Source organism: Falco peregrinus, chromosome 3, assembly GCF_023634155.1.
Source record: "Falco peregrinus isolate bFalPer1 chromosome 3, bFalPer1.pri, whole genome shotgun sequence".
NCBI classification, from domain to species: Eukaryota; Metazoa; Chordata; class Aves; order Falconiformes; family Falconidae; genus Falco; species Falco peregrinus.
This window is the reverse complement of record NC_073723.1, coordinates 111,772,515-111,799,740: the sequence shown is the minus strand read 5'-3', so window position 1 is coordinate 111,799,740 and position 27,226 is coordinate 111,772,515. Positions and strand designations below refer to the sequence as shown.

Below are 27,226 nucleotides of genomic sequence, written 5' to 3'. Positions count from 1 at the left end.
GGCTCCAGGGACCATGCGGCACTTCCCAGCGTGGCCAGGGGTGTAGGCCTCACTGGAACTGACAAATAAAATCCCGGGAAACCCAAGGCCTAACAGTTCTCCCCCCCTGCACTGTTGTTTTCCACCATAACATGGAGAGGGGTAAGACATCAGAAAACCCAAAAACCTTCTGCCCCAGCAGGGGGAAACCCAGGCAGAGTGGGGAGCAAGGGGGTGGAACAGAGGGGGAAGCAGAGACCAACAGGGAGAAAGACAGGAGAGAGAAAAAAAAAAAAAAAAAAAAAAAAGTAAGGAGGCTCAAAGGCACTGGCACAGGGGAGTTCTCTCAGCTCCAAGAGCCAAAAAGATGGGAGGGGAGAAAGGGGGGTGGGACAGAGGAGTAACATAATCGGAGCCGGGGGTTGGTTGTAAAGAGGTGTAAAACAGTGCAAAGCAAAAAAAAAAGCTAAATACAGAGGAAAACTGGGGGGGACAAAACACAGACCATAGGAAGGTTGATGGGCGAAAGATAAGGAGGGACATGGAGGGACAGGGAAAGACCAGGCAGGAGGAAGACACTGGGGGGAAAATGAGTGGGCACTCAGAGACAAGGGGCCATCTGCCACAGGGGGAACCCAGCTCTTGACACCCCGTGCCAGAGCCATGCTGGCACCCACCATCCCAGCAACTGTGCTCCTGCCACCCCACACCCTGGGGACACAGGGAAGGCACCGCTGTGGCACTGGGCTCTCACAAACACCCTGGGCATGGGCAGGGCCATCACAGCCACATCCCAGCTCCAGATGGGGCCTGCCACTAGTTGTGAGGTCACTGTGCCAAACTGCCTCTAAGCACCCAAAACACTCCCAAAAATAAAACAAACCATGAAAATACCCAGCGACTGCAAAGACAGAGCAGATGTTCCTGGGTTCCCCTGTGAATCCCCAAGCATCCCTCGCTCCCCACAGCAGCACAGAGGCAAAGGGGCACAGCTTGATCTGCCTTCGCAGCGCCAAAACCCTCGCACGGTTTCCCAAGGGCATAAATCAGCCCACAGGATGAAGATGGGCTGGGCAGCCACGTGTGCAGCTCTCCGCTCCATCCCAGCTCTGTGCAGCACACACAGCAGCTCGCCGACACTTCCCTTCCCCACCTACATACCCAAAGGCAGCTGCAGCTCCTGAGAGCAGCTCCTTGGTCTCCAAGGATGCTTTTGCCCCAAAACCGCACAAACATCCAGGGTTTCTGACCTGAAACCATCACTGCAGCAGCTCGTCAGGGCAAGTGCTTTAACTCAGCTCCAATCTTTAAAGAAATCCTCCTGTTTCCCCGCTGTAACTCCAGTTCTGCCTACAATTGACTTCCTGAAAGGACAGGAGCTGCCTTCTCTATCTGCTGGTGTGGCCACGTTAGAGAAACACTACTGGTTAGAGCAGCAGGCTCAAAATTTGTGTGAGCGAGGTTTTTCTGGCTCTTCCCATTTCAGGGGAGCCTTCAGGAGATGCTGAAATCACATTCACAAGATGGAACAGACAAGGAAATGCCAACACTAAAGATCTCTTTCCTCTTTCATTACACATTATTGAAAACGAGAACTATCAACTGCAAAAATCATGTCATTCCACGTAAGGGCCAGACCTCAATTCCGTCGATCGGTTACTGGCAAAGACACAAAATGACTCTGAGGCTGAGCATGGCTGCATCACGACGAGCTAGAGGCACTGTCTTCTGTGAGCACAGAGGCTCCGGGCCGGCACATGCCTGTCAAAGGACCTTCCTTCACACCCGTCCCTGCTCTGTCTTGAATGTTTCCCATCGGCACAGCGCCATTCTCTGTCTTACCTCTACTTCGCAGCAAGGACAGCGTTGGCAGGTTATGTTTCTCAAGACAAACATCTCAACAGACAAAGGGCTCCAGGAGCATCAATGCCGAGCACCGGTGGGCGCAGATTTCATCCGGCCGCAGGGAAGTAACGCTCGCACTCAGCGGGCACCTCAGAGCTCAGGCATCATTTGCACATGAAGAAGAATCTCTTCCGGAGAAAGTTAAAACAGCCTGGGATCTGCTTGTACCTCTCCTTGGCAGAGACAGCGTCTGCCACCTAAGAACAGAAGGAGAGCGGTCAAGGAGTGGGACGCTTCTCTGAGCTGTGCATCAGGGCACAGCCTCTCTCATGGGAAGCATGGCAACGAGGACAGGGAATGGGACTGTGGGACAGGAGGGGGGCAGGTCTCCTCAAATGAGATGTTTTCACCCACAAAAACAAAAGGCGCTCGAGGGAATGTGGCCTTTCGGGAAACCCCGGCTGTATCAGCCACGGCTGCCCATGGTGGGTGATTCTCAGCAGGTGCCCCAACTCCCTCTTCTCCCTTTGGGTGTTCACTTAGGAGCAGATTCCCTTTCCACCCATTTTCTTCCAGACATGCCTGTCATTTCCCCATGGTTGCTTCCCTCAAGCCAAATGCCAGCCAGTGGAGAAAGGGTCTCGCGCCACTCCCCTGACATTGATGGCTGCCATGCTGCCGCCACGTGCCAAAGCAGCACCGTGACATCAGGAAAATGACAAAAAAGGAGGTCCTCTCCCCTGCCACCTCCACCTAAGACTTTTCTTCTCTTACCCACAGAGACCAGGAAAGGCGTCTAGAAGTACCTACGCTCATCCCCACCTTTGGCAACTTTCTCTAGCCAACAGGGCACGCACAGGAAAGCATTTGTTAGCCACATGGGTTCCACATTCCCTGCGTGTTGTGCTCCTCGCTCAATGGGACACACGAACACAAACATGGCATCATCTTCCCAAGGGCGAGATGCTCCTCAGGACTTACCACGGTGTGACGGGAGCACCAGAGAGAAAAAGAGCACCTGCAGAGATTTCCAGGCACAAGAGACCTGGCGGGACTTCCCCAAGGATGTGCTCTGCCTGGACACGTGGTGGCACGCTTATGACGGTGCCCACAGTGCCATCAGCTTGGGCTTTTGAGAATGGGGTGAGCCATGTCATTTCTTAGCAGTTTCCTCGGAAAAAAATTATAGTCCCTACATCCCAGATAACTTTTCTCTAGAGAAACCTCAAGGCAGTTTTTGGCAGATTGAGGCCAGATGTTTTCTTTGTTATTAGACCTCTACCCAGTAGCTCCAACTAGCCACTGCCCCAACTGAATGCTCAAGACCATCCTTGCTGGTTTTTAAGCATAGGCCTCCACGTCCTGGCTGATCGCAGCTCTCACTGCTTCTTTCATACAACTACAAAAAGCAGGGAAAAAAAATAAGGCATTTACCTGCAGCAACATGTTCAGCAGGTGTTCTGAATGGGCATACTGCTCCAGCACAGCGTCCAGTGCTTCCACATACCACGAGCCACTCGATGCCTCCCTCCAGGAGACAAAACCTGCAGAGAAAGAACGAGAACATTTCTGCTAAAGCCAGTCTTCTGTTCTCGCCTGACCGAGTCACTGCCGCTCCCTGGGTGCTGTCTCGGATGGAGCCAGTTGCCCCTAACTGCCCCTGACTTTGGCTGCAAAGCTTCAACCTTCTTGGCTAATCCCCCTGTAGCTGGCAAAGGATTTGCGTGGGCTGGCTCACCTGGAAAAGTTGAGTAGGAGACCAAGATATCACTGGGTGTGGGCAAACTGGCTATGGCATCTGGCTCGTCCATGTTCCCCGACAGACCCCGAAAAGGAGTCGCGTCCGACTCCAAAGCACCTCCAGGAGCTTCATCTCTGGGCAACTTGTAATCCACCGTGACGCCTTGATCTTTTTGCTCTGCAAAAAAAAGGCAACAAGACAGTCCCTAAAGTTCATCTTACTCCAGCGTTCACCGATAGTACATCTTCTGTTAGGATGATAAAAACATGTGTAACAAAAAAAAAAAAAAAAAAAAAAAAAAGAATAAAAGTTCTCCGATGACACCAAGCTTTTTGGCCCTTTGGCTGTGCTGGTTGAAATGGAGCCACTGGCAACTCACACCAAAGCCCTCGGAGAATCACTGCAGTTGGAAAATACCTTTATGATCATCCTGTCCAACTGTAAAACACTGTCTTGAAACAAAAAGTACTGTGCCAGACATCTTACTACTGGGATGGGGTGGAATATACATATATATATCCTGTGGCCATCAGCTGAATTACTCTATGTTAGTAATTTAGTGAAGGCCTAAATGTGCAGCGAATGTCCCTCTGTGCTTTTTAAAAAGGTCTGTTTTCCTGAGAGATATCTGGGAAATATATTCAGTTGGCTACTTCAGGGATGTAAGAGTCTTCCTCCAACCTGGGAGGGGGAAACCGAAAATACTCCCTCATCCCATCAAATACCTAGCCTGTCAGCCAGTTGCTAAAAATTGCCTTGGCATCTGCAGAGCCCAAAACAAAAGGTTTGAGGAGGTGAGGACAATCTCCTTAAAAGTCAATTCAAGGAGTTTGGGATGGCAAGTTTACCCAACCTTTGTCTGAAAAGGAGTTTCATGCTCTCGACCCATTTGCACAGACCTTCCACTGGGAATACTCCCTGAGGTCTGCGTTTCCCTGCCAGCTTCACGGCCCAAGACCTGGAGCAGGTGCTTGGTGTGCACCGCAGTTGCTCCCCTCCTTCTTTCCCGCATCCCTTCCATACAGAAAAACCGTTCTGGCACGCACAGATCAGCCCCACCCTCCTTCGAGAAGCCGGTGTCCGAGCCTTCAGACTCCATCTGCACCAGTGGTCAGGATGCATGGCCAAAGGCAAGAGAAGAGAGCCAGAGAGACAGGTGACGAACAAAAAGGAACAACAGGCCAAAGCCTAACCGCGTCTCTGAAGCCTGCTCACGCCCAACAGCCAATTCGCCACCAGAACCGAAACAAAGATTCACCTCCGCCACAGGCCTGGATGAAGAAGAGTTTGGGCTTTCCTCTCAAGCTCGGGCAATTGGACCCATTGAAATAGTTCACAATCTTTTCTATTGGAATGGGTTTTCCATCCGTTCCGTAAACGGCTCCGGGAAACTGAATATGGCTCGTCTGTAAGAGGAAAATCCAGGAGCTAGTAAGGTGGAAGGCAAGGCCAGTTCCGAGGGAGCCCTAAAGGCACCAGACCAAATCTCACTTCCTCGTGTTGGTGTGAAGGCGTGCACCACGCCAGGGCGAGGTGACACCCGGGAGTCGTTTGACATGTACTGAAACCCAGCCATCCAACTCCTCCCGTTATCCACCTCCTATCCCACCTCCTCCAGCGACAGGGTTCTTCATCCTCTGGGATAGTGGGCATGTAACACGCCCCATCTTCATAACAACTTCTCTCCTCATCCTTTGAGGCCTCTGCCTTGCAAGGAACAGGCTTTACAACTAACTGTGTCTCCTCCATCAGAGCCAGACAAACAGGAAGGACCAAACGACTATGGCATCAGGGTTCACGCTACCTCCCTTCACTCACAGCCTGGCGTTTGGCTCTGTGTTATACACCCCAGCCTCCAAAATGGACCACGCTTGTCCACAGGCAACACCAGACGAGCTGGAAAAGCTCCGTTTTCTTTCACCCAGATAGGAGAACATAACTCCTTGCAATGTACTGTGGCAGCAGAACAGCCCTCAGATCAGTCACAACAGACCGCTTCCCTCTCTCCCGCCCCGTGGGGAATCAACCCCTGCCCACGCAGGCAGCCAGCCTAATGAGGAAAAGGAGAGATGCGACGAACCCACCTGACAGCCATGGGAAAGGATGACCACCACGCAGCAGTCCAAGGCACTGTGGTCCCGCCGTGCCAGCTTCAGCAGCTCCAAAATCATTTCCTACGTGGAGAATGTCATGGTAAGCACTTTTTCAAACCATACCTCAGCCACAAATTACTGCCGGGCTGGCTCTTATCCATCCATTGCAGCTGCACTGCTCAGAAAGATCTGGTCCATCTCTTGGCCACAGAATAACCCACACCCCACATACAGGCAGCAAAAGGCAGCAGTGTTTCTGTGGCTCCACCTTATTTAACATTAGTTACTTTAATTACATAGGTTTCTCTCCTTGCTGCGTTCTTTGTGACACAGCAACGTAAACCAAACTACACTTCCATGCGATTTAGCCACTGAAAAGCACTACTGCCAATTAAGGGCCAGCAGGCGAGCAGAGAACCTCGTTCTACATTTGACAGCTGATCCAGATGACTAAGCTCCCCCTGCCACTTCCAGTAATGGCCGAGGACCGTAGGGACAGGCAACTTGCATCCCCAGCCGCACACAACCCAGGGGCTGGCAGAGCTACACAGAGTAACAGGCTCAGCTGCTTCCCTACAGATCGCAAGGAGGAATCAAAGTTCAGGCAGAAGGGTGAAAGCACGCAAGGGCCTCTCTCCTGCAATCACAGCTCGGCAGTAACAAAGAGGATGCAAGTGGTCGATTATTTCTTTGCACAGCACAAGCTGGGGCTTTCGGCGTGCTGCCACCACAGGGGTACAGCCCGCAACACATGACAGCAGTCACTTCCAGGGGCTTGCCACTCGTCCCTCGTGTTAGCTGGACACGGTCGGCCTCACCTGAGCTTTCAGATCCCGTCGAGTCTGGACGTCAAAGCACAAGGCCTTAAAGCGCTTCTCCAGCTTCTTGCAGTCCACGTCAGAGCCATATCGAGTTGACAGATCCAATTCTGAATCTCTACTGAAGTTGACGTTATTAAGGATCAGGCAGTGTCCGCATGGGTTTGCTTTCAGTTCATAAACCTGCCAAGCACACACCGCAATTAAACACCCTCTTATTTGGAGTTCTTACTGGCTAATCCGTGGGACATGGTGCCAACGAGCAAGGCAATTCCTTCAAGCAGCTCATTTCACAGGTTTTGCGTTTCCCCAGGCCGACGGCAAGATAAGAGCATCTGCTCTCCACACGCACGTCATTATCAGCTGCTGGGGAACACAAACCCACCTGCCAGATCGGGGACCACCTTTGTGGAAAACTGGCCACTGCTTTACCCACAGCGTCTCCCAGGGCAAGGTGAAGATCCTGGGAGGTTTCTTTAGGCATTGCCACCAAACCTCACCATGAGAGTCCACGTAAGGAGCCAAGAGAACAGGCAGATAACTCTCCCGGAGACTCAGCTCTACCATCAACAACAGCACCACGGCAATTTTACAAAAGCTACCCAAACACCCACACCACTACAGCCAGGAGCCTTACACATACATGGCCAAACCGTTCCCTGTGTGTCAGACACCCACAGGCTATCGGAAGGCAACTCCAGACACATTCACGATACCCACTTCCCTGTGCATTTCCCAATGCGCCAAAGCACACTGCACACCTTCATCTCTATTTTCCTGGCATCCGCCTCTCAATGTTATGATTACTAAGTCTAAACACCACTTTGCAGACAACACACGACTCAGTGCATTCAGAAATTAAGCATAAGTATTAGCTCTAAGATACATTATTTTTGTCACAGCTGCAATAATCTTTATGGAGGAGCCGGCTAATGATTTACCTGCCCCAAGCCCCTATCAGCCCTGTTACAGCAGCATCGGCCTCGGAGCTATCACTCAGATAACACAAAGCAAGAACCAGCTATCCCAGGGTTATTTTCAGTAGCCACCCACAAGGCATGGAGCTTTGGCTTAATAGGGAACACTTCGGGAATGCCTAAACAAGTACTTACCAGGTCATGGTTCCTTTTATCAATGTCCAGACCACCTACAACACACAACAGACACACAGTAGTTAGCCCTCCACTCTCCATGATGATACATCGTACACTTTCCACTCCAATTTCATAGAGATCCTTCTCTGCCACCTGTGATGTGTCAGCACCACATACCAACTCCCCCTTCCCGCCCGTCGCATGGCAGAAATGAGCGCTCAGCATGCCCTCTCTCTGGAAGAGCCGGGATGCAGCTTACCCCGGGCTGGTGCAGGAGGTATTCGAGGTCTTTCACTCTCAGCTTGGACTGGGATGGACAAACGTGCAGGAAAGTTCCCATATGTAACAACACAGAACCGTCAGACTTTGTGTTCTCCCCCTTCACATTTCATGCTCCAAATAAACAAGCCAGGGTCCCCAGAAGGACCCAAGCCAACAGCCACCTGTCACAGTAGCCCTGTGGCAAGGCTGCGATACACCATCACATCCATTTTCCCCTTCCCAGCGTTCAATGGACTAAGGTTTCTTCTTACAACTGCAACGGCTGCATCTGCTCACAGATTCAGCAGAGCACAAGGTGGTGAAGACATTACAAAATCTGTTTTCACAGAGGTACTGCAGAGGTCATATGCAAAAATACAGAGAAGGAAGCTCCTCACACTGCAAGCACATAGCCCAAGCTCAAAGGCTTCCACTGCTGGAAAGCATGATGTTCTTTCAACAGCTCTGCATAGTCCCCTCTATGAGCCACGCTCCAGGACAACAAAAACCAGGACTTTGCATGCTAACACCCATGGCAAGAGGGATCCCAGCTGCCACACCCCAAGCTACTGTTTGCCCAGAAAAGACTGTGCCCTTGATACTTACTCTTATTACGCTTCTCTCTATGTAAGTCCAGCTCGACAGGCCTCAGGTCTATCGGCTGCAGTGGTGCTGGCAGGCATTCGCACTCCTCAATCAGCATGTCCGCGAGGTCACCCTGTCCAGTGTCCCGCAGGATCGAGAGGAATACAGGAAAAGCCTGCTTCCCTCGAGTCTCCAGGTCGATGACCAGCTGCCGGGCTTGCTCTCCTCGGCTGCCGGCGCTCTGCAGAGGAGGAAAGCCCAGGCACGTTTCCCCAGGCTGAGGCACACCACCTGGCCGGCTGTTCTAGCTGGCACCCAGAGAGGGGAACCGTGTGGATGCATGCTGAGCACACCTCCCCGGGGCAAGCGAGACCAAGAGCCAGCGGACAGCCATAGAGACCCCCCAGCAGCCACCCCAACCCCAGCCCTGACCCCTTCCATCCACCCAGCCCTGCTGAGGACACGTAGCTGCAGCCCACCGTCAGGCTTGGAGGGAAAGGCAGGAGGGGGCACCCCCAGCCCCTACCCAGGGGACACAGTGGCACCCCCCAGCTCGTCGGCAGTGCACGGGACAAGGTAAGACACCCCCAGGCCTGTCCCCAGTAACAAGAGGGGAAATGGGGGGCCTGTGCCTGGCACTGGCTGGGGCAGGGGGCAGTTCTTACACCTCTTACCTGCAGGGCCTGGGCTGGGGAGAGACAAGGGCCACTCCCGAGGCCTGTCACCAGGCTGAGGGGACACACAGCTCTCCCTCGGGCCTGTCACGGGGTTGAGGGGACACAGAAGCCTCCCTTCAGCCTGTCACCAGGGTGACAGGACACAGGGCCCTGCCTTGGGTCTGTCACCGGGCTGAGGAAACACAGGGGCCACCCCCCTTGGGTGAGGGGACATGGAGGTCTCCTTAGGCCTGTCACTAGGGTGAGGGAACATGGGGCCACCCTTCTCCAGGTCTGTCACGAGGGTGAGGGGAGACAGGGCCTTCCCTTGGGCCTGTCACCAGTGCTGAGGAGACACGGGGGCCTCCCCCGAGCCTGTCACTAGGCTGAGGGGACACAGGGGCCACTCCCCCGGGGTGAGGGGACACGGAGGCCTCCCCCAGGCCTGTCACTACGCTGAGGGGACACAGGGGCCACCCCCCCGGGGTGAGGGGACACGGAGGCCTCCCCCAGGCCTGTCACTACGCTGAGGGGACACAGGGGCCACCCCCTTGGAGCTAAGGGGGCACGGGAGCCACCCGGCCCGTGCCTGTCCCCGCGGGGCGGGGTCCCGGGGGCCGCCCCCAGCCCACCTGGATCTCCTCGACCATGGGGCGGGTGAAGAGGCCGCGCTGCTCCAGCGGGTCCCAGAGGGGCGCCACCCGCAGCGCCTCCACCAGCCGCGGCCGCCCGCGCCGCAGGGCCCGCCGCTGCGCCTCCTCCATGGCGGCGCCGCTCTGCCCGCCCGCCTCGCTGACCGGAAGCGGCGCCGTCTCTATGGTGACGGCGGGGCGGGCGCGCCGGAAGCGGCGGCGCAGGGTGGCTGAGGGCGGCCCGTCCGCGGCCCTCGCCGCTCCCCGCCGCGTCGGTCCCCGTCCCGGCCCCGCTCCCCGCCGAGCCCTCGCCGGAGCCATGGAGCTGGGGCGGGCGGGCCTGGCCTGGGCCGCCGCCCTGCTGCTGGCGGCCCTGGGAGCGCAGGCCGCGGCGGCGGGGGACTTCGACCCGTACCGCATCCTGGGGGTGGGCCGGAGCTCCAGCCAGGCCGACATCAAGAAGGCCTACAAGCGGCTCGCCCGGGAATGGTACGTGCCTCCCCCTCGGTCCCGACCCGGGGCGGCCGGACACACGGACCCCGGGGCGGCCGGACACACGGACCCCGGGGCGGACCGCGTCCCAGAGCCGGGCAGCAGCGGGGGGCGCAGCCGGGCCGTGGCGTCAGCCGCCTCCCCCGGCTGTCTGCGTCCGGCGGGGCTCCGCGGGCGGCCGGAGATGAGCGCCGGGTCCTGCTCGCAGGCCAGGGGTCATCCCAAGACGGAGCGGCCGCCTTCCCGTGAGCCGCAGTACCCGTCAAACCCTCCCGGGGCCTGGCTGCGGGGGAGGAGGTTCTCCCTGGCTCAGCTGGGACCTCCACAGGTCTGACTGGCGGTGAGACATCGACACCAAAGGGCAACGCGGCCCCCACGCCGACACCCAAGGGCAACTCGGCCATGGAAGGGAAGCGCATGGGATCCACAAATATCACACGCTGAGGAGCGGGCTCAAGGCACGGCCACAGAGCTTTGAGAGCCTGCGTGGCTCTGCCCCAGACGTCCCCGAGGGCTGTGGTGGGAGGTATTTTTCAGGAAGAAGCCAGTAGCTATGTAGGGCAGCAGCCAAGGGACACATCGCCATAGTAGGTGGGCAAAAGACGTGCTCCCTCGGCCTGGGCTTGGGCCGTTGGCGAGGGATCGGACAGAGGAACAGGGCCTGCAGGCGTGCATCCCAGTGCTGCGTTTTGGGAGGGTGGGAGAGCATGTGCCAGGTAGAAAACATGATCTCGGCCTCAGTGGGTGCTGCTGCGCACCCCACCTGTCCATGTCCTGCTTGCCAACAGCTCGCCATGCCCCCGCAGGGAACTGCTGACCCCTTTTCCCTCCTGTTCTGCCTCGTAGGCACCCTGACAAAAACAAGGACCCTGGAGCAGAAGACAAATTCATCCAGATCAGCAAGGCCTACGAGGTAACATGCCCTTCTTGCTATACCCCTGCCATCGTTAAAAGTTAAGCGACCTTATTTTTCCGGATGCGGCTTTGTGCTTTTCTGCGTACATCCACACAGGAAAGGCGCTCAACCCTGTGGAGGCAGACACTACCAACCAGGAAAGTTTCCTCCACCTTCTCAACAGAGAGCTGCTGGACATCACCAGCGTGGCCTCCATCGCAGTCATTTTGTGACTGGTCTGCCCTGTTCTCACTAAAAAGCCTCAAACGAGGGAGGAGTGGCCACTCACTGAGCCCCGTGTGGCTGGGCGGCCATCTCATCTGTGTCATGTGTACATATAAGTGCTTTGGGGGTGATGTAAGCAGCGTTACTCACCACAGGGCTTTACTCGCTTCACGTGATGCTTTGCATAAGCAGTAATTTGCACATAACTCCTGCATGGCTCTCAAAATTGGCCACCTTGGTTTGAGGCAGCTGACCTGATGCTGCTGCAGCCAGTAGGCCCAGCCCACAGAAATAAAAGCAAATTCTCATCTCCCAGCTGAAAACTGCAGTTTTTCTGTGGGGCTTCCAGCTACTCGGCAAAACTTGTGGCACTTCCCGATGTGCCGAGAAAGCCCTCAACCTTCAAGCAGATGCCAGCAAAAGCTGCTCCGGAAAAGTAGTGTCAGTGCTGAGATGGCATGATGTTTGGGCTCAGGGAGCAGTCGGTGTCTGCAATGGGTACAGTGGCCTTGATTTACAGGCTCCTTTCCTTTGGCTTTTTTTACCCACGTTGACTGCAACGAGCCTGGAGGCCGCACGATAGCTCCCTTCTCCAGAACACTGATCCCTCCCAACACGCAGCAAAAGCTACACATTCTCTCATGGCCCATAATTTACTGAGGGAGTATTGTCAGGGAAGTTCCGCCTCCTGGTTTCAGGTGAGCATTCTTCTATCGTCTCCTTCCCAGATCCTCTCCAACGAGGAAAAGAGGGCAAACTTTGACCGCTATGGAGATGCCGGGGAAAGCCAGGGCTACTCTCCGCACCAGCATCGCCAGTTCCACCACTTCCATGAAGGCTTCTATTTCGACGAGTCCTTCTTTCATTTCCCTTTTAATTCGGAGAGGCGTGACACCTCTGATGAGAAGTATTTGCTCCATTTTTCCCACTACATCAATGAAATCGTTCCGGATAGTTTCAAGAAACCTTACCTCATCAAAATAACCTCAGACTGGTGTTTCAGCTGCATCCACATTGAGCCTGTGTGGAAAGAAGTTGCTCAGGAGCTGGAGGCACTGGGTAAGGACGAGGCCGTTGAGGCTGGGCATGCATCAGTTGCCCGGTGAGGCTGTGGTGATCACCGTGGGCTTTGGGGGACCACATTTACGCTGTAGATTTCCTCAGGGGTTGAGCCTAAGGCTTTCCCAAACATTACTGACACCGTAATCAATGAGGCTACGGCTTAGAAGGTGGAAAACCCAGGCCCCTAGATCGCAAGGGCAAGGCACCTTTTCTCCTGACCGTGCGGCTGGCAGCTTGGTCCAATGCTGACGATAATAGGTGGTGGCGGGGCTGAGGGCTGACTGCACCGCTACGGGTTTAGGCTGCCAGCCTAAGTGCTGTGTTGCTCTTGGTCCTGCACTCAGATGGCTCTGATAGGCAAAGATCCCTGCAGAATACGTCCTCTGCTTGAGGGCTGCTGCCATCCCGTAAGTTTTGCGATTTACAGCATATGGCATTTGGACACCCAGCAGGTATTTATTTTGTACTCGCCCCTCCACGCCCAGCTTCCTCATTCTCCCCACAGACATCATCTGTGTGCATGCATTTGCAGGAAAACAAACTCGACAGACATCAGGAGACAAAGGCCTTGTAGTTCCTGCTTGCTAAGGTTTTTCTACTTGAGGTTTTAGCATAGCACATGGAATACCAGTGGACAGTGGAAAAGAGGACAGCATGTGCTCTCCCTCTCCCCATAGATAAAGCTATGAGTTTAAATGCAGTCTTGAAGGATTGCAAGTGGAGGAGAGTACAGAGTTAGGAGGGATGGTCCCATGAGTAACTCCTGAGCAGGACGCTGGGCAGTAGAATGGGTCTTCAGCTCCAATTTTCTGCTAGGCTGCCTTTCACATGAACTCGCTGTCCTTTTCCAGGAGCAGGAATCGGAGTTGTTCACGCCGGATACGAAAGACGCCTCGCCCATCACTTAGGGGCACACAGCACGCCGTCCCTCCTAGGGCTCATTAACGGGAAAATAACCTTCTTCCACAATGCCGTCGTTCGAGAAAACCTGCGGCAATTCATGGAGAACCTCCTGCCAGGGAATCTCATAGAAAAGGTATGCTCCAGTAAGGGTGTCGCGTGCCACTTCTCACATCCATCCGGATATGCATCTCTCTTCAGCTGTTTTGGTGGCTGACCCATTTAATTTGGCCCCCGAGTTGATGTGTGTCCCTAGCACATGAAGATCCAACAGGTTGGCAGGGCATTTTAAGAGCTGTCATTACAGATTTCACTCCCCTTCTTCCTCGGGCTGTCATCCAGCTGATGAGGGACTGCACGGCAGCTCGTAGGTGTTGTCTGCTAAAACTCACTGAGATCCCAGAGTCCCATGGTTTGTTTTGTCCGGTTTTGATTCAGACCTTGGACAGTGGAGCTGGCAGCATGATCCCTTTCAAAGATATAGGGAACACCTGTTGCAGACAAAATTCCTGCATTTCAGCCTTGCTTGGTCATTTGGGGCAGCATCTGAGAGCGCCCACCTCCCCTTTTCAGTGTGACATGGCCAGGTCAGGCCCTGTAGTGCTCTCACCTGCCTGTCGTCTGCTCAGCGCCTCATTCCCCTCCCCTCATGTTCCTGCGGGGTCTTCAGCGAGGGCCACTTCTCTTTACAGATGCCTGTAAAGCCTTGGCTTCCCACCATATATAAAACATATGGTCCTGATGAACAGTTAGGAGAGCACAAGTGGCACCAGTATTGTCTTGAAACTGCATCGGCAGAGGGTGCAATAACTGGGATGGTTGGTGGGGATTTGAGATGGATGGTTTTAATTCACTGCCTATACCAAAAAAGCACAGAGCAAGCACGCCTGTTGTTGTTGTTGGAAAGGTGAACCCACAGTCTGCTTTCTGTAACGCCCTGACAGCTTTTTCAGGCTCAATTCCCCTTCAGACATGACAGTAGGGCATCATGTGTGCCTTCGTCAGAGGCTCCACTAACATTCTGATTCTATTTAAAGATTACAGATAAAAACTACATCCGCTTTCTCTCCAACTGGAAGAAAGAAAACAAGCCCCACGTCCTCCTATTTGATCATATGCCAGTTGTCCCGTTATTATACAAGGTAATGCGATTTCTGTCACTGTGCCGTTGACTTGCTAATAAATCCTGCTGTGCCAAAAGAAAATGCCGTATCGCTGTGAGCAGAGGCGGACCGATGCCGCTTAGTACTACTGACTGGTTCTAGGAGAGCAAGCTGATTTGCGTCGGTTGAAAACAGCGTGGCCAGGTGACCGACTGCGTTGGGGGTCAGTTTCTCTGCCCTGCCACGGATGTACCCTTAGCAGACATGAAGGCACGGGTGGGTTTCAGAGGCAGTGGCAACAAGAGACAGGAACTAACCTTTACTGGTAGTGAGCGATCTTTGCAGCAGAGCTCCTTTGGGTACCCAAAAGCCTGTTTGCTGTGAACCCCCTGCTACCATGCGAAAGGTCAGGCTGTAAAAGCCAGCTGGGGTCCGTTAAGGCTCCCTGTATGATAACTAAGGGGATGCAAACTGGGCTTCAGCGAGGGTGAGGCAGGGCTATTGCCTCTTAAAGCGTGTGCCTGACAACCTTTAACACAGCAGGAGGCATGCTCAAAGCAAAGTCACCTCAGGCACATGCGGAGGGGAGAAAATGCTGGTTTGCTGTCTCACATAAACACATGCTGGTGCTTTCTTCCCATCCAGCTGACTGCCTTTGCATACCGAGATTACTTGTCCTTTGGTTACGTCTATGTCGGACTCCGAGGCACGGAAGAGCTGTCCCGTCAGTACAACATCAACGTCTACACTCCCACCATGATGGTCTTCAAGGAGCACATCGACAGGCCCGCCGATGTGGTGCAGGTACGGCTCGGAGCCCCCTCTGGGAGCTTCTGCCAAACAGACACCCAGGTTTTCTGACTTAGCTTGTGACGAGAGGTCAGTCAGTGGCAGGCGTCAAAGCAAAGAGTGTTCAGAGTGTTCGTTGTCAGCATAAACTCTGGCTTCAGCAGCAGGGAAAAGCAAGCCTGAGGAGAGAAGAAGCTCACCAGGCTTCAGCTACGGTGTCTGATCTTTTGAGGAGGGTGGCCACAAGTAGCTGCTTGGTCTCAGGGCTTCAAAACGTCTTGGGTGATTTCCAGGAAGACCATGGTGGCTGGCAGCCTTCGGGCACGAACATCACAGCAGCTTTGCTCTCCTCGTCCAGCTTGGTTCTGACCTTGGATTTCTTTGTCCTCACCAGGCACGAGAGATGAAGAAGCAGCTCATCGATGACTTCCTTTCCCAGAATAAGTTCCTCACAGTGGCCAGACTCACCAGCCAGAGGCTGTTCCAGGAGCTGTGTCCTGTGAAGAAGTCTCACCGTCAGCGAAAGTAAGGCTCCGTGGGGGACGCATCCCCCCGTTTTGTTCCCCGGGGCGCTGGGGCTGCTTCTAAAGCCACTTGTTTGATTCTGAGCAAGCAGGGGAACAAATGCATTGCATCACGTTCAGTATCCATGTTGCAGGATGGGGTTCTGGCTAGGGGAAAGTGGATGCTTGTTTCCTCTCGTTTCCTAAATGGCTCTTAACCCTCTCGTCATGTTGCCTAGGCACTGCGTGGTCTTGCTTACTGGAGAAGGTGACAAGTTTGCTGCAGCTTATGACGCATTTTTGACTTTTGCTGTGGCCAACACAAAAGACACACTGAAGTTTGTGCACATCTATAATGATCGGCAGCCGGAATTTGCCGACACCTTGCTGATGGACGAGGAGAAGTATAAGGGAAAATCATCTGTGAGGGTTCCCCTTTTTTTTTCTTTTTTCCCATCCTCCCCCTTTCCTTTCACCTGTTCTAATTCGCATCACTTTGGGCAGGAGGCTATACCTTGATCTGACTCCCAATTCTGGGCAGTGATTTGAAGCGTAATATCTGTCTAGAAAACCGTACCTTCCCCAGACTGACATCTGCGCTGTTACTGCCTCGTCCAGGTGGTCATTCTGGAGAGACGCAACAATGCTGGGAAGGTCGTGTATAAAGCCTTGGAGGAAGCTTGGCAAGGCAGCAAAGAGGACAACTTCATCCTCCTGGATCTTCTGGACCAGCTGAGGACAGACCCCAGCCTTCTCTCATTGGAGACCGTTCTGGCAGACCTGAATGACGAGCTCGCTCCCGTAAGCATGTGGCCTTTCCAGCTGCCCAACCACTGCGTCCCCTTTTTCGGATAGTCCCATTGCAGCCCTTCACAGGCATTATTTAGATTTTAAAATACCAGGGTGAGACCCCTTTCCCGCTCTTGTAGAGAAGCCTGTGGCATGCTCCAGACCTGATCAGGCCCAGGGTTTGGTTTAAGGGTTGAGAGTCCCGTCAGGGTGCTCTGGGTAGCGGGTTTGGCATTGGCTTTTTTCTTTTTCAACAGATGTTCCTTATCCGATGGCTCTACTCCATGCTGGACTATATCTCAGACTGCTGGGACAGTTTGTTTCACAGTAACTGGTACGGATTGGGTGTGAATGAGTCTTAATGGGGAGCAGGACTGCTATTACCTTGTTTCAGAGGCATAGCAGAAACAGGGTCTTATGGACAGGAATTGAGAACATACCAAAACACAGTATTCTCTCGAGCTTTAGGCAAAGAGTGGTGGTGCCACGGTGACGTTAGCTTCTGCCTCGAGTATGCCATGCTTTGCCTCGAGGCTGAGCGTGGATGTTATGCTCCCAAAAACACACATCTCTCATTGTCTTTCACCTCTTCCCTGTCACTTGTTTTTAAAATGGATCGTTTAAAATGTTTTTATCCTCTTCCTATTGGGTGGGAGCAGGACAGTGCTCAAAATCTTGATTGTCTTTAAGACCCCAGGAAACCAGGCGAGTTTCTGGGGAAACCGCATGGTATTACTTGAGGTAACAGGAACTGAAATTCGAACAGAAACTGTGGGATTCACAGCCCTGACTGCTGTTTGCAAATCTTCCCCTCAGGCGAGAAATGATGCCGCTGCTGTCCTTGCTCTTCTCTGCGCTCTTCATTCTCTTTGGCACTGTCATTGTTCAGGCTTTCAGGTGAGTGCAGGCCAAAAGGTCCCAGGGGATCTTACAGTCCAGCTGATAGCTCCTCTCTCCAATCTGCAGTGCCTTAAACGCACCCAAGATAATCTTCCTTTGCAGTGATTCGAGTGACACAAGGGACTCTCCTCCCTCTGAGAAAGAAGAAAACGCTGCAAAGATGGAGAAGAACGATGCAACCTTTGGCAAAGAGAGTAACAGGTTCCCTCTCTCGTTTCTCCACACACATTTTCCACTGAAGCATCACTTGGGGGGCCTCTGGGCAGAGCAGAGCATTAGGGGGGCGGCAGAGAAGCGCCACAGTTGTACGGGCATGGCGCCTTCGTTGTGTGGGGCAGCGTGGGTGCAGTGAGAGGGGTGGGATTTGTGCTCAGCCAGCACCAAGGGCCAGCAAGGACGGGGGTGTGCAGCCTTAGTTATTACGTGATTCCTGCTGAGTGGGCCCCAGATGGCATCTTCAGGGAGAGGCGGGGAAGGTCAAGGTCTGACCGACTCGTTGAGGAAGATCCGAGTCTGGCCCTGGCACCCATTAAACAGGCTTGAACTCCAGGGCACGGGGACAGCTTGGCAGAGGACAGGGAACGGCTTTGCAGTTCCTCCATCCTCAGCCTCTCCCGGTCCCTCGTTCCCCCTTCACCTCATCACTGTCTTGTTGCAGCAGGATGCCCAAAAAGGGCTTCGTCGAGGTGACTGAGCTAACGGACATCAACTACAACAGCAACCTGGTGCGCCTGAGGCCGGGTCACATGAACGTGGTCTTGATCCTGTCCAACTCGACCAAAACCATGCTCCTCCAGAAGTTTGCCCTGGAAGTCTACACGTTCACAGGGTAGGCCGGGGCCCTCTCCCAGGTTTCTGTTTTGGTTTTAACAGCTTGGGCAATGCCACTCTGATGACAAGTTAGCAGCGGTGTTGGCTCGTTCACCAGGAGGGAATGCTTCTAGCCAGCAAAGTGGCCTCTGCACACATCAGCAGCAACGCATCACCAAAAACCAAGCAGCCTTTCCTAGCCAGACAGGTTTGGTGCTGCTGCTGCTTGGCCGTACCCATATTTCAATGAGGAGGGTGCACGCTAGGCACTGGTCACCTGTGCTGAACGGGGTTAAAAAAGGAGCTGCGGCCACCCAGCTCTGCACCTGCCCTCATTTACCAATGCTTACCTGTCCAGTAGGAACAGTCCGACTCGGGAGGCACGTGCTAATCCCGCTTCCCCTTTACTCTTCCCCCAGGAGCAGCTCTCTTCATTTCTCCTTCCTCAGCCTGGACAAGCACCGAGAATGGCTGGAGTACTTGTTAGAGTTCGCGCAGGATGCGGCCCCCATCCCAAACCAGTATGACAAGCATTTCCTCGAACGTGACTACACAGGCTATGTCCTGGCTCTGAACGGCCACAAGAAATACTTCTGCCTCTTTAAGCCTCACCGATCCGGGGATGAGGGGGGAACCCTAGCATTATGCGAGGAGTACAATTCCTTGGTACCCGTGGAAGCCAGAGGGAAATCCTCCTGCAGCCCGGGTTCTCGATCCATTAAAAACAAATTACACAAATTGTCCTTTTGGATGGAACGCCTCCTGGAGGGTTCCTTACAGAGGTTCTATATCCCCTCGTGGCCCGCGCTAGACTGAGGGATTTTAAAGAGATTCTAACAGACACACTTTTTATGAAGATGACGAGGGACAGCTCTTTCCAGGAATACACAAACAAGCGTGACAAATGGACCTTAGGTTTTAGATGAACTCTCCTAGGGCCGGCAACTAGAAAATATCTCCCCGTGTCTGGAGCCCGGGAGCGCAGCCAAGCGCACTGAAATCCCCCCGCCGCCCGCTCATCGTGCATTTGGACACCGTACTACCGAAGAGCCAAGAAGGCCGTTTTTCCCTTCTTGTTCTGCCACATCTGCTTCCCGAGTCACCCCCAGCTCCATCTCTCAGTTGACCTCGGTTGAAGAAAACCCCATGACTCCTCTGCCCTGGCGACTTGGGCCAGACCAAACACGGCCGGTAACGCAGGTCAGGTCGTGGTTCTCTCTCCCCTTCCCCGTGTGCTTAGCCCGTGGTGCATGGTGTAACACCGGCAAGACCCTGCGGACCCTCCTGGGCCCTGCCTTTCTGAAAGGCCTCCCACCAGGCAGTCATACTTGATCAGCTTTCCCTGTGGTAAGTGAGTAAGTGTTTTAGGGTATGGTCGGGAGCATCTCCCTCGTAGCAAACTGTAGCTGGGAGTACCTGTGGTGCGGGCTGGTAGGCAATCTGCATGTTTCATGCTCATCGTATCATAGTTCCACGTGCAGCTTCACTGGCAAAACCGTAACCAGGGAGGGAAGGGGTTTTGCACGGTCGTAAATACTGTAAAAGTGTTGAGCCATTTAAACGTCACATTGAATTTTTCAGATGCCTTTCTGCTTCTGTCTATTTTAGACGATGTATCCTAGAGCCATAACTTTAACTGCGTCCTCAGATAGTAGGCGTGAGCTGCTACAAGCCAGTAGATGTGTAAAAGAAACTCTACCTAGCTGCCAGGGAGTCGGTCCGGGCTCCTTTCAAACACCCTTACACCCATAGTACAAACCTTCCTTTGTATCGTGGAACCTAATTCTTTGCCCAAGGCGTGCGGTATCATCAGACTGTCGCTTACACGCGAAGCTCCTTTTGGATTAGGCGTGGGTTTCAGATGCTGGGTTTCAGCCTCTCGCCCGTTTCCTTCCTGCCACCACCCTCGGTGTCTCAACACGCAGGCTGCCGCCTTGGGGGTTTTGTGCATTTGCGTTGGGGGGGTCTTTTTGAACTGGCAGGTCCGTGTGAAGCTAGGGTAGTCACAAAGCGTGGGCTTTGGTTTGGGCTTTGGCATTTTAGCTCCAACAGCCGCTTTTGACACCACAGTGAGGGGAAAGGGAGACCCTTTGCTGGGAAGGCGAGCAGCAGATTCGTGGCCAGACCCTCGAGGGCTAAAGCGAAGGAGCAGGGTTTCTCTGTGCGGCCAGGGCTGAAATCCGGCGGGGCTCGTTCTTCCTTTTTGCTGCTTCACACCGGCTGGCACTGGCGGTGCCTCTTCCAGCCCAGGCCCCCGTGGTACCAGGTCGCCGTTAGGCTGCGGCGGTGCCGGAGCACGGGGATCTGAGTGGGGTGGCCTTTGCCGTGGGGGCCAAACCTGACAGTAGAATGCTCAGTCAAGCACGTGGGGTTAACTCAAAGCTCGGCTGCCCCTTGCCGCCTTAGTTGCCGTCGTAGCAGAGCAGCCAGTTAGAACAACTCTGCCAATCTCTGATCTAGCTGCCCATCCCATACGAAATCCAGGAATGCTCAAGTCATTTTACTGCCACTGTGACCTAGTTGCTCACAATCCCTTGGCTTGCTGTGCTTCTCCCCACCCTGGGAGCAGATTGGCGTGCTTCGACCACCACAGGTATCTCAAACACCGTGTATGATGTACTTCCAAATAAAAGCTACGATGCTACCAGCTGACCCTATGTGAGGTTACTTAATTTTAGCTCAGCCAACTCTGGGCCGCAGCTTGAACTGCTGCACGAGCGAGGCACTAAAGCAGAGGGAAGGAAGGAAGAAGGAAGGAAGGAAGGGAGACGTCTGCTCCCTGCCAAAAAGCACTGAGGCGCACATGTACCGCTGAAGTAGAGCGGGAACAAAATGCTGGCTGGATGCTGCTAGACTTCATCTTCGTTTGGCTGGAGCCATTGCCACAGCGTTCTCGTGCGCTTTCCCCGCAGCTTGCCATGCAGGACGTGGCCAGAATAGGTCTTAGCCTGGTGGCAGGCTCTGCATAACTTCTTAAGACATTTGCAAAAACAAAAAAAAATTCTCTGAGTCTCCGCTGTCTCTTCAGCTACTCAGAAACCGGAAGAAAGCCCTGGGTGTGTTTAAAAAAAAAAAGTGCCTAGCTGTGCTACAGCCAGGGAATTCAGCCCTGCCCCAAGTACAAAGAGAAAGCCCTTGGGCCTTCAAAATACAGGTCGCACGCCGCCCACTTGCTGGAATCATTTTTTCAATTATTTGTTTTTAGCAAAGGTAACCACCTCCCCTTCAGGACGGAGTTTTGGTTAAGGGGTGCTTGCGGCACTCCGGCCCTGCCGGCTGCAGCTGGAATGGGAGCACAGCTCCTGTTTAACCAGGTCGGACCAGCTTGGCTCCTGTCGCCCTTTGACGGAGAAACGTTTTGTGGGCTGAAGCAAACGCCAAACTGTTCTAAACCCCTCGTTCGGTGAGCTTTGGTGCGTGCTGCAGAGCAATGGGTGCTTCTTTCTTGTAGGAGAGTGTGGCCAGAGTCCACGTACGCCCAGGATATGTCCGCCCTCCCTCAGCAACTGCGAGCCATCGCCCCCCCCCCGGTAATTTCCCCCCCCCCCACCTCCAGCGGCGCTCGACCCGTATCATAACATATCATCAGCAAAGCGCACCTGCGGTTCCGTTACACGCGCGGTGGTTCGTCATCCAAAGACGGAGGAAATTCAGTCCTGGTGGACTATTCGAGGGAGGTCCAAGCGCTTGCACACCGCTCAGAAGCAAAGGGGTGCAGCCCCCCGGGGGCTAAAGGTGGTACCAAACCTCCTCCCTGTACGGAGCGGTGCTGTTCACCGAAAGCCTGCCAGGAACTAGCATGCTAAGGCAGCCTGAGAAGTAGGACTGAAAATTAGGTACATATTTTGCACTTTTGATACTGGGAAAGGGGGGGAGAATTAACTTATTTGGCAAACTTGTCTTTTTTTTTTTTTGTCTTTTTTTTTTTTTTTGTATTTGTGAACGGGCACTGATGTTTTGTTTTAAGACGATTACAGATTCGCAACCAAAATAAACTATTTTAATGTGTGATGAGGTGGCTCTGTGTTTCCATGTACAAACTAACCTCACCTCCGCGTCAGCTCAGAAACTCCCAGAGCAATTACACTGCTCCTGCTGCAGGAGATGCCTGGTTATCCCCGCAGGCAATTGAGTCGGGTATCCCCCTGTTCTCAGAACAAGTCCCAGGCCACCTGCGGCTGCTCTCCCTTCCTCTGCGTTCATTGTCCTGCTGCTGCATCTTAATGGGAGAAACTTTTTACCCGTGGCGGTTCTGCCATGCGCCCCCCTAAGAGCCAGGTGAGCGATTCCAGTGGTGAGAGCACAGGTGAAACACCATTAGCCTCATCTTTTCCTTTCCCAGGCAAACTCAAAAGCTACAGCCACCCTTGTTAAAATGGGCTGTTCAAACCCATCTGCTACTTTACTTAACAGTTTCTCAGCTTAAAATTACCTTTTTTAGTAGCAAGTGGCATTTATTCCTCACTGCAAAGCCCACGTTGACTGCAACCAGTCAAGGGGAACGGGACCCGAAAGCCATGGCCAGGGTCAGAGCCGCGTTGCCCCTGGGGCAGGTGGGAGCTGCCCTCGCACTGTCTGCACTCGGGGGAGGGCGCACAGCATCTCGAACAGTAGATTCGCCGCCAGGAGGGCTGTATTCCCTGAGAGGCGACAGAAAGGGGGGGGGAACCCCAAGCCATGAATGCGCAACCACTGTCCAGCTGCCGGCCAGGCACACCTCTTTACTGCCAACCATCTTTAGACTCACCAGAGACGTCGTACATGGGTGCGACTTCGACGAGGTCACATCCCACTAAGTTCAGTCCTTTGCAGCCACGAATAATCTCCAGAGCCTGGGAAGAAAACAGCTTTGGGATCAGGAAGCGCACCTGACCTAGTGGGCCAGTCCAGGGCTCTGCTTTCCCCATACACAGACAAGGAAACCCAACCTCTACAGACCAAACCTCACTAGTTCAACATTTCCCTTCCTCATGACCCCTACGAAATGCTCCCCGGCCTCCCTAACCCTGCACTGGTGCTATGACCTCCCCTAACGGGCACAAAAAGGTCCCTGTCCCACGGGGGGAAGGAAGCTGCGCCCCCTTACCTGTGCGGGTGTGAGCCCAGCCACCTCCGGTGTCCCGGTGCCAGGGGCATAGGCAGGGTCCAGCCCATCGATATCAAAAGTGATGTACACCGGCTGCTCCCCCATCTGCTTCCTCACCTCCTCCATCAGTGGCCCCAGGGACTTCAGCCAGCACTCTTCAGCCAGGACCACCCGGAACCCCTGCGGGCACACGGACACACGTGGGTGTGCGCTCAGGGAAGGCAGGCAGAGCGCAGCATCCCCTGCCCCATCAGGATAAATCCTCAGCGCAGGGCCAAGCTGCAGAGTGCCCACAGCTCGGCTTTCGCACATGCCGCTCAACTAACGGCTCGGTGGGCCGGGAACACCTGTCTTGTGGGCCAAGCTGCTGGCATGGGACAGGGTGCAGAAAAGACATTTCTTACCCAGCTGATGCTAAGGGAATATTAATGACACGGGAATATCAGTGGCAGGGAAAGAAAGCAACTCTTGGCACAGGCCCGTGGCTGAGCTTACCTGTTCCCGGCAGTACTGGTAAGGGTCAGGGTCATAAGAGGAGCCTCGGATGCCGATCTGCACCACGCGGCTGCAGTCCAGCAGCCCTTCCTCCACGCAGCGCCGGAATGGGGTCCCGTGGTAGATCTTCTCCCCCAGGGCTCTGTCCCCGGTGTCGGTGTGAGCATCCACATGCACCAGTCCCACGGGACCATGCCTAGTCGAGACAGGTGGCTGTGTTAATCCCCATCCCGTGCACAATGGCCCTGCCATGAGCCTTCCTGAGGCTCCTTCCCAGGTCCTTAATCTACATCTCCAAATTAGCAACTTACTTTTCTGCCACAGCCTGCAGGATGGGGTAGGTTATGGTGTGATCTCCACCTGCAACAGGACAGGCAAGAGGGTGTGAAGCCCTGCAAGAGGTGCTTAGCGCTCACTATGTTTCTTCCCAGGCAATTTTCCCCCCCAACTCCATTAATCCTGCACTTGTTTCTACACCCTAGGGCTTCACTCCCGAAGGAAAACCTGAGGATCCCATGTGCAGGTTGCTTCCTCCCTCCTCAGGAGGACCAGAGACGCACCACTGCCGGCAGCCGCAGCTCATGGAGCGGGACACTTGACCAGGCTTTTAAGTAGGTGCTTGATTCACTTCTGAGGATGCTGTAACTGATGATTTGCCCCTCGTGACTCTCTACACTCACTTCACTCAGTGATGCCAAGCTGTGACAGCTGGAAGCTTGAACAGGCGCCCAAAGCACGCCTTGTACAAAGCGGCACACTGCCGGGCACTCGCTCGAGCTCGAGGCTTTCCAGAGGGACACAGGCTGCTCTTGCTTTGGGTCCTGTGCAACAGGACACAGAAAGCGTGTCGCTGATTGCCTTCCCTTGAGCTCCAGGCTGTGCTGGCTGGGGAACACTGACAGGGCCTCTCAGCTGACCCACCCTCCTCCTTTTTGGCACAGCGCAGGAGGCATCGCTACTGGCAGCCATTTCAGCAGAGGGCCTGTAAATACAGCACAACGCCTCGTGCCAGGGACAGATTCATCGCTCACCTTCTATCACGTTCCGACTGGATGAGGTGGGGAAAAGAGGGAGTTCGGACAAGCAGGCACGCGGTGGCACGGCAGGGGGACGCAGGCTCCTTACCCAAGGTGAGGGGCACACAGCCGGAGGCCACGATCTTCTGGTAGGACTCTCGGATGAAGCGGCAGCTGTCGGGTAGGTTGTAGAGGTTCACGTTCACGTCGCCGATGTCAGCCACCTGCAGGGAGTCAAAAGGCGCTGCCCCCGTGCTGGCGTTGTATCTCCTCACCATAGCCGACTCAGCCCGGATCTGACGTGGGCCAAACCTGGGGAGAGACAGTGCAGCTGGGTAAGAAAAGCTGCTGGGCAGAGCTGCCGTCCACGCCGTGTGCCCAGCGCCCCTCTCCCCAGAGGAGCCGTGCTGGCTGGCTGGAGCGAAGCACCGGCTCCCCGGGCACCGCGGCGAGCCCTTACCTGGCTCCTGGCCGGTTGGACGTGCCCGTGTCCAGAGGGACACCAACGAAAGCTGCGTCCAGTCCCTCTGCCGACCCCTGAACGGGCAGTTTCATCATAGAGCAGACGCCCGCGGGCCGGGCCACCGAGAGGGCACTGGGGGGAATGTTGAACCGCGAGGCCCAGCGGCGAGGGGCCCCGTGCCCTGGGGACGCGCTGGGCGAGGAGCCAGAGGTGGCCAGAACAGGCGAGGGCCAGGGGCCGCAGCGTGGGGCGGCCACCGCAGCCAGCTTGCGAGCGTGGGGCCCGGCTTCCCGGGGCAGCAGCTGGCTGCAGCCAGCCCAGAGCAGGGTCCTCATCCTGCCCCACGGGCTCCGACCCTCAGCCCCACACGCAGCAGAGCCTGTTCTGTCTCACCTCAAACACCGCGGGCGGGCAGAGCGCCCGCCACCCTCCCCGGGGTTCAAAGTGCAGCCGGACACCCCACCGCTCGGGCAGGGGCAGAGATCTGGGTCAGCCCCCCCGAGGTCCTCCTCCTGGCCTCCCATCCCCGCTTCCCAACGCCTGCTCTGCTTCCCAGCCAGCACCGGGAACAAACACCACAGCCTGTCTCCAACAAGCGCCTGCCTAGGGATTAGCACAACAGGGCAAGAGGGACATGCTGGGACGTGCTGGGCAACGGTCCAGTTTTGCTCCCTCCAGGCACATGCAGAAAAGTGAGGCAGCATTTGTTGCATTAACAGCATATACCGTTAAACCACGCTTTACAAAAGCGCCACAAATGCTGAAAAATCATAAAAATGTCTCACTAATGAAAGGCAGGCAGGGAAAGAAAACAAAAATAAATTTAACCTCAGCAGAACTGTCGACAGACAAAACGCAAAGGAGAAACTAACGGGGATTTAAGAACTGGCGGCAGTGCTGCAGGACAAGTGTTTTAGGCCATTTTTGAGGACAGAGATGAAATGATTTCCAGGGGGAGCAAGTTTCCTTAATGCCTGGAGGTAACCAGCACCATTCGATCCATCTGATCCCTGGTTGGCCTAGTACTGACACACTTGAAATCAGACGGCTCCAGCTCCGCATGCTGCTCCCTACTCTGCAGCAATGGGACCCCGGAGAGACAGGGAAAGGCAGAGGCAAGGGAACGCGCCAGAGCAGGTGCACAGCAGCGAGCCTGCTCCCTCCAGCTGCTTATGGAACACGTGTTCCGTGCCCCGTACTGCAGGGACAAGGGAAGACACTGCATGTCAACAAGGCAGAGCTGCGCCTTGCTGAGCTCCCCACGCTGCAGACCGCCAGAAAGAGAGGACAGAGCGGAGACCTGCCAGAAAAGCGACAGTATTTACTCTTCAAAGAGCTCCAGAGGCAGTGCCCGGGGAACAGGCCTCGCTGCTAGACACAGGCACCGAGCTCACAAACCCGAGGCAGCCATCCCAGCTAAGAGTGTGCTGCGAGAACTCAGCACCTGAGAAAAAGCAGTAGCAGCTTTGGCTGGGGTCAGACCAATATTAAAAAATGTTCTTTTGCTGCAGCTTTTTCCCCAACGAGCTCACTTCCCACGATTTCCCAGGCTCTGTGCTCTTTGCTGAGCCTTCTTTACAGCCCCAGCAGCGTGCTGTGCCCAAGGCAAAATGAGCAGGGCCAGTCCCCAGCAGGTGGCTTTGCCCCACTGCTGAATAGGTGCTGTTTCAGCATGCAAGATCCTGATAGCATGTTACTGCATGAGGGTTAGGGATATCAGCTGTTCGACACACACTGTCATCGACCCACAAACTACAGGAGCAGGCAGTGCTTTACCATTCAGAAGAGTACCAAACAGGCAGGTTCACAAGGCAAGGTCCGTTCCTCTTCGGGAAACTCCGTTTGGTGGAATAAAATGACACGTTCCACAGGCAGCATTGGAAAGAGCTGAACGATCTTTTAAGACACCGCTGAACCAGGGCCATGTTGGGCCCGAGGCCTCCACCAGCCTAAAGCCCACCTCCACCGAACGGAGATGAACTACATTTAGAGAC

The 27,226-nt window shown here is 54.6% G+C and overlaps 3 protein-coding genes across 5 annotated transcripts; 1 reads left to right on the top strand and 2 right to left on the bottom strand.

The window, feature by feature from the left end:
* Positions 1–1,520: 1,520 nt before the first annotated feature.
* Positions 1,521–21,113, bottom strand: CASP9 (caspase 9). The gene is made up of 10 exons (XM_055798683.1): positions 20,982–21,113; positions 8,438–8,657; positions 7,830–7,877; positions 7,589–7,623; positions 6,477–6,659; positions 5,650–5,739; positions 4,824–4,971; positions 3,563–3,742; positions 3,259–3,368; positions 1,521–2,081 (listed from the first exon to the last, which is right to left on the bottom strand). The coding sequence occupies exons 1-10, from the start codon at positions 21,090–21,092 to the stop codon at positions 1,989–1,991; spliced, it is 1,218 nt and encodes a 405-aa protein (XP_055654658.1). The 5' UTR covers positions 21,093–21,113; the 3' UTR covers positions 1,521–1,988.
* DNAJC16 (DnaJ heat shock protein family (Hsp40) member C16) lies at positions 9,710–22,183 on the top strand. Of its 2 annotated transcripts, none has more exons than XM_055798682.1 (14): positions 9,710–10,193; positions 11,043–11,109; positions 12,045–12,375; positions 13,230–13,414; positions 14,316–14,420; positions 15,027–15,185; positions 15,565–15,695; positions 15,913–16,096; positions 16,292–16,474; positions 16,720–16,796; positions 17,279–17,359; positions 17,465–17,563; positions 18,024–18,191; positions 18,592–22,183. In XM_055798682.1, the coding sequence occupies exons 1-14, from the start codon at positions 9,721–9,723 to the stop codon at positions 18,986–18,988; spliced, it is 2,640 nt and encodes an 879-aa protein (XP_055654657.1). In that variant the 5' UTR covers positions 9,710–9,720; the 3' UTR covers positions 18,989–22,183. The 2 variants fall into 2 exon arrangements, with proteins under 2 accessions (XP_055654657.1, XP_055654656.1); XM_055798681.1 differs by having other exon boundaries at positions 18,021–18,191.
* On the bottom strand, positions 22,151–27,105 carry AGMAT (agmatinase). 2 transcript variants are annotated; one of them, XM_055798684.1, is made up of 7 exons: positions 25,626–27,105; positions 24,879–25,081; positions 24,065–24,113; positions 23,754–23,949; positions 23,259–23,438; positions 22,920–23,004; positions 22,151–22,812 (listed from the first exon to the last, which is right to left on the bottom strand). In XM_055798684.1, exons 1-7 carry the CDS (start codon positions 25,952–25,954, stop codon positions 22,700–22,702), a joined length of 1,155 nt encoding a protein of 384 aa, XP_055654659.1. In that variant the 5' UTR covers positions 25,955–27,105; the 3' UTR covers positions 22,151–22,699. The 2 variants fall into 2 exon arrangements, with proteins under 2 accessions (XP_055654659.1, XP_027644126.2); XM_027788325.2 differs by lacking the exon at positions 25,626–27,105 and adding an exon at positions 25,230–25,619.
* Between the last annotated feature and the right edge of the window lie 121 nt (positions 27,106–27,226).